The sequence below is a fragment of the Dasypus novemcinctus genome, chromosome 2 (genome assembly GCF_030445035.2).
Source record: "Dasypus novemcinctus isolate mDasNov1 chromosome 2, mDasNov1.1.hap2, whole genome shotgun sequence".
NCBI classification, from domain to species: Eukaryota; Metazoa; Chordata; class Mammalia; order Cingulata; family Dasypodidae; genus Dasypus; species Dasypus novemcinctus.
Genome location: NC_080674.1, coordinates 93,200,115 through 93,214,481, shown reverse-complemented (window position 1 = coordinate 93,214,481; position 14,367 = coordinate 93,200,115). Strand labels below are relative to the sequence as shown.

The following is a 14,367-nucleotide window of genomic DNA, read 5'->3' as shown; positions in this document are numbered from 1 at the left end:
TTTCTCCTTTGTCAGGGGTAGGGACAGAGTCACAGCTGTGTGGAATAATCCAAGTCGTGCAGGCCTAGACTGTACTTGCCCAGAGAAACTAGTGAAGCTTCACTCCCCTTTCTTACCTGCCTGGGGTGGGGATGGAGCTGCAGGTGTGGGCAGCAATCTATGCAGTGCGCGTCCATGATGATCTCAGTTGCCCTGGTATACTTCTGATTTTCAATCTGTGCCAGCCAAAGTTAACTGCAGTTACCTGGAAAGGCTGGTGCAAGGCCAAACAGCCTCCTCCCTTCCAGAGGAGGGGTTGAAGCCTAGCCTAGGGCTGTAGGCTGATCTGGGTGAAAGAAACTGGTTCCTACAGTCACTGTGATTTTTGGTCAGCCCGGCTTCCCCTCAGGCTGGGGGTGGAGTCAAAATGGCAGCTACTGGCCTCTTTCCGAATTGGGCTGATTCACACCCCAGCTGTTCCCAGGGTTATAAATTAGCCAGTCGAATCTACCAATCAGTAGCCGAAATCGGCAGCCAACCATCTCTTCCTCCCCTGTGTTTGGGAAATGGAGCTTCCAATTCCCATCACAGAGCAGGTCCTGGGGCAGGTCATGCCGCCAGAGTAGGACAGTCCCTGCAGCTTTCTCCCTGCTGATGGTGGCACTTGGGCCTAGGCTGGAGCTGCAATCTGACCTGGGGGGAAAAAAGCCAGACCCCACCAGCACTGAGATTTTCAATCCAGCCTGCTTCCCCTCATGCCAGGCGCAGAGTTAAGATGGCAGCTACAGGCCTCTTACTGACTTGGACAGGTTCAAACTTGAGCTGTTTTCAGGATTATACTTTAGCTCACTGAATTTACTCATCAGTAGCTGAAATTGGTGCCCAATCACCTCTTCCTCCCCCATTTTGGTTAAGTGGAGCTTTCAATTCCAGCTCCCAAGTTGGCTTGTGCCTCCTGTGGAGGATGGACACTGGCCTCCATGGCTTGGAGTGCTCTACCTATGAGTCTTCTCTGCAGGTGGGCAGTCTGCTCCTTCTATTCCTTCAAGTATGTTGTAGGATGATCTTCTGGCCTCCTGGAGTCCCCAAACAGGTGCTTCAGCTAGCTTCAGATAGCTCTGGGTGTTTACTAACTGCCCTGAAGCAGAAGCTGACTCTAGGAGCACCTTACTCAGCTTCCTTCTTGCTGGTTCTCAGAGTTGAGGGTTTTTGATGTTGGAGTTTTGAGCTTGGAATTTGATGCTGAAGCCTTAAGCTGGAACCCTGGGAAGTAAGCTCACAGAGGAAAGAAAAGCAAGCCCCAGGAATAGAGGACCTGAGCTAGGAGAACACAAAGGAACAGAGACGTCTCCTTAGACACAGCAGAAGCCCTAGGGAGAGAGACAGGGCCATTTGCCTGATAGTCTACAGTTGACCTTGTGGAGAGAAGCAAAACCTAGAGTGCCTCATAGTCTACAGCTGACTTCGTGGAGAAACTAGAGAACCTGAGCCCAGAAAGCAGGACCTGGAAGAGAGGAACCCAGGAAGCCTGAACCCTTGTAGACATCAGCAGTCATCTTGCTCCAACATGTGAAAACAGACTTTGGTGAGGGAAAGTAACTTATGCTTATGGCCTGGTATCTGTAAGCTTCTACCCCAAATAAATAACCTTTATAAAAACCAATCAATTTCTGGAGTTTTGCATCAGTACCCCTTAGGTTGACTAATATACCATGTGATGAGGCAGAGTTGCAACCATGGAACCCCAAGGATTATGGCAAGCCAGCACCAGAACGACTCAGATTTCAGTGAGAAATAATGCTTTGCTGATGCCTTGATTTTGGATTTCTAGCCCATAAATTCCTATTGGTAAGCCGACTCATTGTGTGCTATTTGTCATAGCAGCCAGGTCAACTAAGATATCTGCCTAGCTACCTGTTTTTTTTTAAACCTTCTTTACTACACTGACTGTTGTCTAAAATAAGTATGTTCCTATTCCCCAAGAATAATGGGAATAAGTGTCCAGAAAACTGCACTTTGTAGAATCCCAGGACAGGAATTTAGTGCCTGAATTTTATTTTATTCACCTCATGTTTGCTTCATTTAATCAGTTAATTTTAGCTCATTTTTCCTACTAGCCATGATATATACTGGAGAGAGGCAAAAAGATCCCATACTTAAAAAGTATACTTTCACATACTTAAAAAATGTTCAATCTCCCTACATTGTTTTCAGCATCCTTGTGGCACTTTCTACTGGACGATCCTTGCAGTTTCTATTGGATGACCCAGGCTGTTCACACCAAATACACTGAATTCAGGTCATTTCCACCTTGTCCATCACTGTGCTAACTAAACAAGTACCATTCTTCCTTCAATCAATCTCATTTAGGACTAATTGGTATTTTTATGTACTTTAATTACAAAGGAATACTATATTTAGGATGATATAACAAATACCTCCTCTCTATAAATGCCAAATAATACCAAATGAGGTCCCAAAGACCAAATTTTCTTAAAAGCTTTAAAATAAGTATTTATGACTATACTAAAACATTTCCTTAAAAATTACCAATGATCAGACTATGTAATGAACTAGAATAACAATCCAGAAAATTCACCCATCAGAAATATCATGACTTCATTTGGTTTTATAATTTTTGATTTATCATTAGCTGTACAGTTTCAAGAAATGTAAATGTATTTTCTGGTTAATCTTTAAATCCAAATTTTCTTGGAAAAACAAAATCATACTTACTGTTAATATAACATCTTTAGCTCTGGAATCTAATTTAGCTTTTCCTTTCACAAGTTTAAGTTTAATAATGAAAGTTTCTTCAATTTCAATTTCTTCATGAGGATAGATTGTCAAAATTATGGTTCTCAATCCACTTTCTCCATCTCCAAAATAGAAGGACCCACTCACTGGGTCTGCAATGTCACTGTTCTGTGGTGGTAAGGCTTCCTGAGAATTCGGTCCTACTATTTCCCAGTTCACCTACAGGGTTTTAATAGAGATATTAGTTTTTTAAAAAACCAACTATTTGTGATATGTAGTGTTAGAAAAAATATATGTGAAAATAATTCTAGGTTATATCCAGTAAAGTCTTATTTTCATAACTCTTATATTTTTGTTAAAAATAATTATAAATGCAAATATAAACTACACACATTTTAAATATCAGTTTTCATAAATAAAACACACATATAGAATATCAGTTTTCATGAATAAAACAAAAGAAAAATATTATTTGGTCATTTGTCGTTACTACAGGATAGCAAAAATATAAAAGGTAAAAGTAACATATAAAGTCTGAATATAACATACATTACAAAAAATTTAACAATTTAAATTTCTGTAGTACAACACTGTCCTACTTCGTGCACAGGTTCTGCCCATTAAAATCTATCTAAACAAATATAATGGGGGAATGCAACTATGGACTAAAGTAGACTTATTATTATTGCAGTAATGGGAGAACTTATAACATTGATATAAAGAGAATAGTGACCAGACGTTCTTAGGGGAGGTGGGGGAAGAAAAGGTAGAACAGGAGGCATTGAAAATGCTCTGCATAATGCTGCAATGACAGATACAGGCCATTATATATTTTGTTAAAACCTTTAAAACTGTATATACAAAGTGCAAACCATAATGTAAACTATAGACTTTGGTTAGTAGAAATGCTTCAGTACCTATTCATCAATTGTAACAAATATACCACACTAATAGAGAATGTTATTAATAGGGGAATACATGGGAGGTGGAAGGGATGGGGTAAATGGGAATTCCCTATACTTCTCAATGTAACTTTTCTGTAATCTTAAATTTCTTTAAAAATAAAGTTTATTATATGAATTTAAAAACCTAACTGAATAAGACAATAAAACAGTACAAGAAGTCTGGTCGGTGTGCAGTCCCTTCTAAATAAACTTCCTTAAATTTTCAGTGTAAAATGAACAGAAATTTTCATAAATTATTATGAGAAACAATTTTATTATAACAATGTATTTGTTAATGTTTCTGCAATTTAAAATTATATTTTTTAGTCTAATCTTATAAAAAAAGAAAATTGATTTGTTCTATTTGCATCTTAATCTTCCATCAGCACTGGACAGTTTACCAGCTCCCTCTTCTTGAAACACCATCTAGTCTCTGATGGCTTACATGATACTCTACCTTCACAGTTTTCCTCCTTTACTTTTCAGTCTTCTTTGCTAGTTCCTGATGCTCTGATCCCTAAATGCTGAGAGCCCAGGGATCAGTTGTATGTCCATCACATCTGTCTATGCCCCCTTAATTCCAGTGGTTTCAGACGACTCCATATGTGTCAAAACCATACAAATCTGACCAAACCTTGACCCCAATAAGCACAACATCCACCCGCCCCTCTGACCCCTCCATTGGGATGTCTAATGGATATCTCAAGTTAACACAGCCAAAACAAAACTACAACTTTCTACTTCTCAATAAAACTCACTACAATTTAACCAGTTGCTCAAGCTAAATTTCTAGGAGTTATCCTTGATTCCTCTTTCCTGCTACTTCTAGGTCAAGAAATTTTTCCTCCAATGCATACTCCATGTCTACTCATTTCTGGCTCTCTCCATCTCCACCTTTCTCCTATTTGTTCTCTCTGCTTCTGTTCTGGCATCTTGACAATCCATTTTCTTCACAGCGGCCACAAATGAACTGCTTAAAATCACTATGCAATGATTTAATTCCCCTGCTTAAAATTCTCTATTAGCATCGTGTTTTCACTTGGAATAAAATCTTCACCTAACTTTGGAGGCTTTATATGATCAAACATCTATTGCCCAGGAAGCGGTTGTGGCTCAACTGACAGCGCATCCGCCTACTATATGGAGAGTCCAGGGTCCTATACCCAGGGCCTCCTGACCTGTGTGGTGAGCTGGCCCACACGCAGTGCTGCTGAGCTCAAGGAGTGCCGTGCCACGCAGGGTTGCCCCCCGCATAGGGGTGCCCCACGTGCAAGAAGTGCACCCCGCAAGGAGAGCTGCCCCACGCAAATAAAGCATAGCCCACCCAAGAGTGGTGCTGCACATATGGAGAGCTGATGCAGCAAGATGACGCAATAAAAAAGTAACACAGTTTCCTGGTGCTGCATGACGAGAATCCAAGTGGACACAGAAGAACACACCGAGAATGGACAGAGAGAGCAGAAAAGGGGGGTTGGAGGGGGGAAGGGGAGAGAAATAAATAAAATCTTAAAAAAAAAATCTATTGCCCAATCTGGTCTATCTTGTGCCATTATCCCTTCACCTCTATGCCCCCATTCACAGACTTATACCTCAAACATTTCAAGCTTCTCCTCAGCATAGGGTTTTCCTTCTGCTACAAATACTCATCCTTCTAATAGTCACATGACTGTCCCTTTCTCCTCATACAGCTTTTGGCTTATATATTACCCTTACCACCCAATCTAAAGTAGCCAACAGGTCACCCATGATCAGGTCTCTCTATTTCACACTCAGAACACTTATGGTCACCGGATAATTTTCTTTTTATTGATTTTAGTATTTATTGTAAAACTTTTCCTACTAGAATGAAAATTCTGTGAGAACAGAAATAAAGTCTGTCTTGTCCACCAGGGTATACTCAGGACCTGGAACTGGGCCTAGAACACAGAAAGTTCTCAACAAGTATTAATTGAATTAATGCATTTTATCAGAATCATTCTTTAATTTCTAACTTGCTCTCCAGAGTGCCATTAGGACAGCTGTATGCCTCATAAATTTTTACGTATTTCATAGGACTCATAATCTATTTTATAACGCCTACTAAGGAATTAATATTTATTGATTGTGACTAAATAATTGAATGTATGTGGGGAATATGAAATCCAACACCATATGCCATATATCACAATTATTTTTAAAATCATGAGATGAATAACTCTACCTGAATCTCTCCCAAGTGTCCTCCAGTCCTCTCCAGCACCAAGGATAGAATCATTGTCGAACTGGGGTTAGGAACAGAAATTTTGCTTTGATTGAGAAATCTTAGAACTCCAAAAGGGGAATCAGTCTTGGCAATCGTGATTTTGCTCACTAGGTGGCGCCCAAGGACCGCTCCACCAGTAGCACCAGCCAGCAGAATTTCAATGGGCTCCTCAAATTCACTGCATTGCAAGGAGTAATTCTGTGAGCCTAAACATATTAAAATGCTTCTAAAATCCAAATAGCTAGTCATTTTCCAAATTGGTCATGCATATTCAAGGCACAGTAGTCACACATCAAGTGGTAAGAAGAGGGTGCTCAGCTAAAGGCATGAATATCAACATCAATATTATATAACCTGAGCCAATTATCACTTTCCTCTTCTCTTTTTAATTGCTTAATGCATTAAGGAAGTGAATTGAAGGATATTTATACATTCTGATTAGACTTCTGCACGTCTGAAACAAAAAAAAAATTTATTTCTTCTAATTGAAAAAAGTGACATATGCAGCCACAACAGTCTGTCACTCTCCCTCAGCATGCCCAAAAGTTGATTTGTTGCTTCTCAGTGGGCACATGTATTATTTAAAAGTCTGTTATCAACACATATATAAGGATTAGAGCATAATATCCATGCTTTACACATGCTCATTTTACTTCCTGTATCACAAAATAGTATTACCTTTCATTGTCATCAATGATGGAGATATTTATAAAACTTAAGTTCTGCCCATGCTGAAAGGTGACCGAACGACCATGCAGTATATAATTGACACCACCAGGAGTGGCAGAGGCACTCTGAGCGATGACATCAGCGGTCACATGGCCATAAGTCCCACGCAGTCTCAGCACCGGAATCATGATCATCCCGACATCTTCCTCCACTGCAAGAGGAATTTGGAATTAACTGGTAGGCCAGGTGTGGTGGCTTGAAGCCGTGTATATACTAAAAAGACATGTTCTTAAATCTAATCCATTCCTCTAAGAGTGAAGCCACTGTGAGTAGGACCTCTTGATGAAGTCTCTTCAGTTAAGGCATGGCCCAGGATGGGTCTTAATCCTATTACTGGACTCCTTTAAAAAAAGAATGAATTTCAGAAAGAGAGAGAGAATGCCACAGAAGCAAGGAGCTGAAATCAATGAAACCCAGAAGAAAAGGGATCAACCAGCTGATGCCACCATATGCCTTGCCATGTCACAAAAAGCCAAAAAGTGCAAGGAGCTGGTCTTCAGGAATAAAGCAATGCGCTGATGAGGCCAGGACATTTTCTTCAAAAAACATGAATAAATTCTCATTTTTTAACCCAACCATTTCACGGTACGTACTTTGAGCAGCATAGGAAACTAACTAAATCACCAGGCAAAACAACTAACTTTTAATAAGAGTTCAGGAAAATTAAACAAAGAAATTAAATATGACAGTACAGTGTAAGCACTTAAATATTTCCGTAGTTCATTCTATCATTTAAAAACAACCATTAGTGAAAATTTCAGGACACATTTTTTAAGAGGAATATAGTTTATCAAAAGTTGAAATTTACAGTGAGCATTGTAAGTTAAAATTTAAATAACCTATTTAATCATTAGCATAGGAATCCTTCTGGGTTTTACATATAAAACCTGCTTTCAAAGACAATGCTAGATGTATAGGAAAAACACTAAAATATGTGTATTCAAAGGAAACCATTATTGCTTCTATGTATTTGGTGGAAATACAAGAAATAAGATATCAATAATTGAGGTCAATATTATTTATAACATAGGAATGTTTATAGTCCAAATAAAAATACCATTCTATTACTTTTTCAGTTCCTATGAAAACTACTTGTGAACCTCAAAACGAATCTTCAATTCTTCATTTCAACTTTAAAATTCTTTTAAAAATAACTATTTCTTGAAAACCTCTCATATTAAAATATCATTAACAGAGTTCACATTAAATATAATTAAACAATACTGAACTTGCATTTGTAAGTGTAAACATGCCTTGTCCAAGGTTCCCCTAAGATAGTTAAGCAAACAGAAATGAGTTAACAGAAAAAAAAAATTCCAGGACTCATTTGGAATGCAAAAATGCAACATGATTTTTACTAGCTTTAGAATAAAGTTCCCAGAATGATGTCTTCCAAGACTTTACTTATAAAGTCAATATAAATCAACTCCTAATGTAATTTTCAAAAAAATTTTCAGTGACTAGATAAAGAGTCTTGGTAACAACAATGAAGTCAATAAATTGACAATCAGAGGATAATATTTTTATCTTAAAAGACTTATTCATATTCTGCCTTTGAATAAAATAATGCTCTAGAAGGGCAGTCACCTCTTTCTACCCAAGAGGAACTATGGCCACATATTCTGCATTGTACCACAGCAGGGGAGAACTGGCCATTATAAGCAAGCTGCTGTTAGGAAGTCTCTGGACAAAGCAAGATCCAAGGTCAGGGATCCACATAACACCTGCATTTGTAGCCAAGGAAAATATTGCTTGATTTCTAATCTGAAAGAAAATTAAGTATTGGATAAATCAGAATTTTATTAAAATGTCTGAAACGAAACATTTCAATAATCCTGAGGTGAAAAAAGGATTCTTTATATTGCCTATTGCTTAACTCTTCAGCCTTGTCCAGCACAAATAAGGTTCATTACTGCCCAAACATAACTCAAAATATATTTTCAAAATAAATATGTAAACATATATAAGGACATAAAATCGTGTGCATGCTGAACTTAGAAAATTCACATAGGGGAATTAAAACTGATAATGTCAAGTTCAGATACTTGTAATTCAGAAAGTGGTGGTAAACTACAGTAAAGGAAACTTAACCTACCTTTGAAGGCAGTGTATCTTGGGTCAAATTCAATGATGCCCTCTGCATTATCATTTTTCATTATTATGATTCGAACTATGGAGATGTTTCCTATTTCAGGAGGTTGATCTATCTGAAGTCCATTTTCTTGGATGGTAAAATCATACCCTCTTGCAAAGTCATAAAAATATAAAAATAGAACAGAAGGCATATATAATTTCTCGGCATGAATTGACGGGTCCTCTTAGCTTCTATTACTTAATCTTATTAGACCTTTTAATCCTTATTAAAGTTCCCAAAACTAAGATATCCTCTTTTTTTTTCCCAGAAAAAAGACTGAAATGGGTTTTTGTACTGCTTCCAATTATTACTCCCCTAATGAAACCAAACTAATGCACTAGTTACTAAACGTGGGCAATGGGAAGATAATAAAACTATTAGAAAATAGGGAAAAATTTGGCAAAAGCTCTCAGGCTGGGCATACAACATCAACAACTACTTCAGTAACAAGCCAAGGCAGAGAATATCCATTAAACTAGAGTGTGCTCAAAGACGATAAACTAGCTGGGCTTGAAATTTATAGTTTTAGGTTGAGAGAGTTACTTTAATGAGATAATAATTAGTGTCGTAACACTAATGATATTTCAAGCTAAACCATCAAGATTGGAGAAAATAATTTCTGAGGAAACCAATTATAATCAATGCCTCTATTCTCTATAAAAGGGGGTCATTTACTTGTGTAATGCCATATTCTAGCATCATTTTTGGGAAACCTAAAATTTGAAGGTATGTGAGCCCACAGGTATAATGATAATCTACCTAAGTCACTGAGTGAAAAAGTTTTTGTTAAAGAAAGCTTTTAAACTTGGCATCTATATAACAAATGTAAAAACATTTTCATGCACAAGATTTTCTTTAAGACATATATAAATGCAAATATTATTCTTGTTGAAGGCTCTATCTTTTGAATCTGTGCAATATATCAATGCAGAGATATCTGCTCTACCTGTGGGTTTGTAAGCGTTTTAATGATGTTTGCTAGCCCCATCATCTGAGTGTGCCCCAACTAAATCAGAAAATGAAAGTAGTTCAATATATTAATGATTGACGTCCAGTGAAGACAATGCATATTAACGGCCAAATATCTTTGGAATTTTTTCCCCTTTTTAAAACTGCTATCGGGCAAAGCCTACCCCGATTTACACACAGAGAATACAATTCAGCCTTCAAAGATACTGAGGAAAGGAATACTTCTCATTCCAGTACATTCACAGGTGTAAAAATAGGGGAAAGCAAATTTTGCAACTGAAACTGATTTTAGCCTAGAGAACAATTATGCTATTTCCTCACTGACGTGCTACGTTCAATTTCAGGGCCACATAGAATGAATTCACACCAGAGAAACATAAAGTCTTTTGTTTTGTTTTTAATGTTTTCACTTTGGGGGATTTTATTCTAATACTTGTCAAGTCCAGAATTGGAAAATCTGTGATTATGCTACTAATTTATTTCAAAGTTTTGTGGGAACTTTCTAAAGGAACAGATTCCTTCAAAATGATACTATTTCACTTTTTATGTGGAAACTTCCGATATCTTCTTAAAGAAAGTATTCTGAAAGCATTCTTTAGCTTCCCTACAGAATGGCTAAAATGGGAAATAAGTAGCTCTCTGACAGAATCCATCCATATAACATTACTCTTTTTTAAATTAAAATACTATATTTAGAGCAGTTTTTGGTTTACAGAAAAATTGCTCAGAAAGTATAGAGGATTCCCATATGACCCCTTCCCTCACCCAGTTTCCCCTATTACTAACATCTAGCTCAGCATGGTACATTTACTAAAACTGATCAACCAAATACTGATACATTAGTTCACATTAGGATTGACTTTGTTTTATACAGTTGTATGAGTATCACACTGAACAGTTTCAATGCCCTAAAAATTCCCTGCGGTCCACCAATTCATTCTTCCCTCCCTTTAAAAGCCTGGCAACTTCCAATTTTTTTTTTTCAGTAACATATATATAATCTAAAATGCCCCTTTTAACCACAGATATAGGTAAATATATTCATGTTAATTACATTCACAATGTTTGCGCAACTATCAACATCATCTACCACCACAACTTTTCCATCACCCCAACAGAAATTCTGTACCAATTAAGCTTTAACTCCCCTTCTCAGATCTCCCCAGCCCCTGGTGACCCGTGTTCTAGCTTCTGCCTTTATGACTTTTCTTATTCTAATTGAGAAACATACACTTTTAGCTTTGAGGGACAAAAATATATTTTACAAGATTGAAAAAATATATAAAACTGAGCCTTTATCATAATTTCCCTACTAGGGTCTGTCCTGATAAAGAGCAGAGAAAGAACTGCTTTACAGTTCAATACTTATCGCTATACAATTGAGCATTTACTCTCTCTTTCCTTCTTTCTTTCTCTTTTCTTTTCATTTTTTGAATACTCTTTTCCTCTTTACCTTCCTTGGAGTTCCACCTTCGTAATTGACAGAGAAAATTCCTCAAAGCCTTCAGGAAGGTCGTCATCAAGTATTGCAATGGGCACACTTTTTGCTATCTCCCTTGGTTCAAAAAGGAGCTCCCCAGCCACAGGAGTGAAATCCAAGCCTGCTTCTGCCGTTCCACTCATAGTCTCATACCAGAGTCTCACGTGGCCAAAATATCCACCCAAACGGACAACTGTTACATTGACCTACGTAAGAAGCATTGTTTGATTTGAATGTTTAATCTACCAGTCAATACTTAACTTTTACTGTCTCTACTTAAGGATTCTATTTACTGGAATTATGTTTAAAGATATATGTTAAAATCATGATTTGAGAATCAAATTAATCTGTGGTAACTTTGGAATATGATATGAACAAGAACACCTTTTAAAGACCACTTCACAAGAGTAAAACAAAATTATATTTAAGATCTTAAGCATTTCACACTCTACCCTTGGTGCTTCCTCTGACACTTGAAGTTGCTCATGTGAAAAGGCAAATCGTCCATAGGGAAAGTCACTGGCCGCCATTGTGATATTGGCTGTTCTACTGGAATCACTCAGCATTCCTTCCTCACTGATTTCAGTGAGCTGAAACTCATAGAAACACTTTTCCTCAGGAATGTCATCATTCAAAGCCTAGAGAAAGACAAAAGTAATCATTAAAAGCAGATTCTGTAAAATTTAAAGAAAAGTATTTACCACTCAAACAACAAACTAATATGAGCTCCCGCTTCTCCCCTCCCAGACACATCCATAGAGCAAAGGGCATGATAGAAACCAGTATCACTGATACCTGTATTAACACAATGGCTGCAGACTGTCCATCCCGCATTGTCAGTTTTCCTGATGTTTCTGCAAATTCCCCCACTGAAGGGGGGACTATCCTCCAGGACACCGTGACTTCCCCCAAAATCCCTGGGCCACGAACAAGGCTACAACACACACACATGTATTTCAATACATTTTTATGGAAGGAACTTTTCCTACACATTTTCTGTGTCTTTGAACAATTTTCATTTATTTCAAGATATTTCAAGATATTTGTGCTTTTAAATATCATCTATCAACTATAAGCTGCAAATAGTATTATAATTCCAAGACAGTTACATCCAAAGTACTAAACAAGTATAAATATATCTTGACAAGAACTCTGACAAAAGCTTCACATGAAAAGTGGATGGTTCAACAGAACAAAAAAGAAGCATGTATAGACTTTGCACATAACACACAAGGTACCAAATAGAAATAGGCTAACAAAATTCTGTAAACAACTTATGCTAATGGAAAACAATGAAAAAATAAAAGTATTAAAATCAAATCCAGCTACTCCATTGATATTTGATGGCCCATTCCTCATGAGAAAATTGAGGTAAGCAAACTTGCCTATGAGCATAACTAATTTAGTTACATGATAGGTCCTAATTTTAAAACATTTAGAATCATAAAATGCTTGATCTAGGCAATTTTCTTCAGAATGGTTTTGTAGCCAAGACATACAAGGTTCATGGAAATGAAGTAATGCTTTTATTAAACATTTAATAACAGAATGGGGCTTAAGCATAGACTTTCAATCTTAATTCAGTGTTTTTTTCTGTGCACGAATCACTCAAGAGTCAGAAACTTCCTCATGATCTAACATTAAGGTAGGTCAGGATATATTTTCAATTTCTGACAATATTTTGTTCTCCACACACACACACACACACATACAAGATGCTCTATCAATATATAAAATGAACCCTTGAAGTCTATTTAAATATTGAGAACAATGTATTTAAGGCAGGAAACAATGCTAATTATTTAAATAAAACTTCATATAGGTAAAGAAAAATTATGATACTTTTACCTAATTATAGCAGTGCCATTATATTTTGCTGAGGGTTCCCCGATGAGAACGTGCCGAGATGACAGAGCTATCCCAATTTCTCCTGAGGTTCCCTTATCTCCCCGAATGACTATTGATGCACTACCTAAATTGAAGGCAATATATGCCACTTTTATAACAAACATGTATATGCATTTCATATATGCCAAGCAATTTTCTAAGCTCTTTACATATACTAACCCATTTAATCCTCATGGCATTCATATGTTAGGTACTTTCATTAGCCCCATTTTACTAATGAGTACATTGCGGCACATCTATTGAAGATGTAGAGGCAACTAACCCAAGGTGACACCTTAGTAATGCTTAACAAATGGGGCAGGAGAAAGTGGACATCAATTCCACTTATGCTCACATGATAAGCAAGTATTCTATTTGCATTAATTCACTTTTATAGTAACCATATTGCAGCTCAGTGTCAATGGATTGTATCACAAAAGCAAGAATTCCAGGGGGTGCTTTTTATATTTAATTTTCTTATTCTATCATTTGCCTTACATTAGTACTGTATTATCTTCACATTGGATTGCTATACTCTATTTACACTGGATTGCTGTCTTCTTTTCACACTTGATTGCTAATCCTGTTTTCACACTGGATTGCTAATACTGCTGTACTCTCCCAACACTAGATTGCTATGCTCTCTTCACACTGGATTGCTGTAATCTCCTAACAGTGGATTACTATATCCTCTTTTCTCTGAAAAAAGGTTAATGAAATCTTGACTGGTTTGTCATATGCAAATATGTCACTGTCAGAGAGAAATATATTTTTAATTATATCTTTGATGTTGATAAATGATTTGCACCAATTCACTGATATATTCTTGCTCTTGTGTCCAGCCAGTTTATATAATATCAGCCCTGTAATTTTAATGTGATGTAGAAAACTGAGCTAATGTGAGACTTAGAGAAGGATATGGAGGAATGGTATGCTTCCCTGACAGGCTTGTTGGAACATACTCTTAGATAAAAGTTCAGAACGAATAACTACCCCACGTATGTGTGGTGATAATCTCTACAATTTGAGAATCGCCTTGGCCATAGAATTCTGCTTTCAGACACAAACCTCTACTTAGGATGGAATGCTTAGTTGCAAAAAAGACATTTAGCAGTTGCCAAGTCTTCATAACAAAGGTAGTGAATCATTTTGTGTGTGTGATTATTATTTGTAGTACAATAAGAACATTTTAGAACTATTAATCCTTTCTCTACAGATACAAAAAACAGATTCTCATAGAGTATAT

General features: G+C 37.0%; 1 protein-coding gene across 1 annotated transcript in view; it reads right to left on the bottom strand.

The window, feature by feature from the left end:
* Nucleotides 1-14,367, bottom strand: part of ADGRV1 (adhesion G protein-coupled receptor V1) — a 685,020-nt gene that overhangs the window by 462,042 nt on the left and 208,611 nt on the right. The window contains exons 61-68 of the mRNA XM_058276109.1: nt 13,083-13,206; nt 12,030-12,168; nt 11,687-11,872; nt 11,208-11,440; nt 8,747-8,895; nt 6,601-6,802; nt 5,881-6,100; nt 2,716-2,955 (exon numbers count right to left, since the gene is read on the bottom strand). Of these exons, the coding sequence (XP_058132092.1) occupies nt 2,716-2,955; nt 5,881-6,100; nt 6,601-6,802; nt 8,747-8,895; nt 11,208-11,440; nt 11,687-11,872; nt 12,030-12,168; nt 13,083-13,206 (1,493 nt within the window). The remainder of the gene's footprint in view (nt 1-2,715; nt 2,956-5,880; nt 6,101-6,600; nt 6,803-8,746; nt 8,896-11,207; nt 11,441-11,686; nt 11,873-12,029; nt 12,169-13,082; nt 13,207-14,367) is intronic.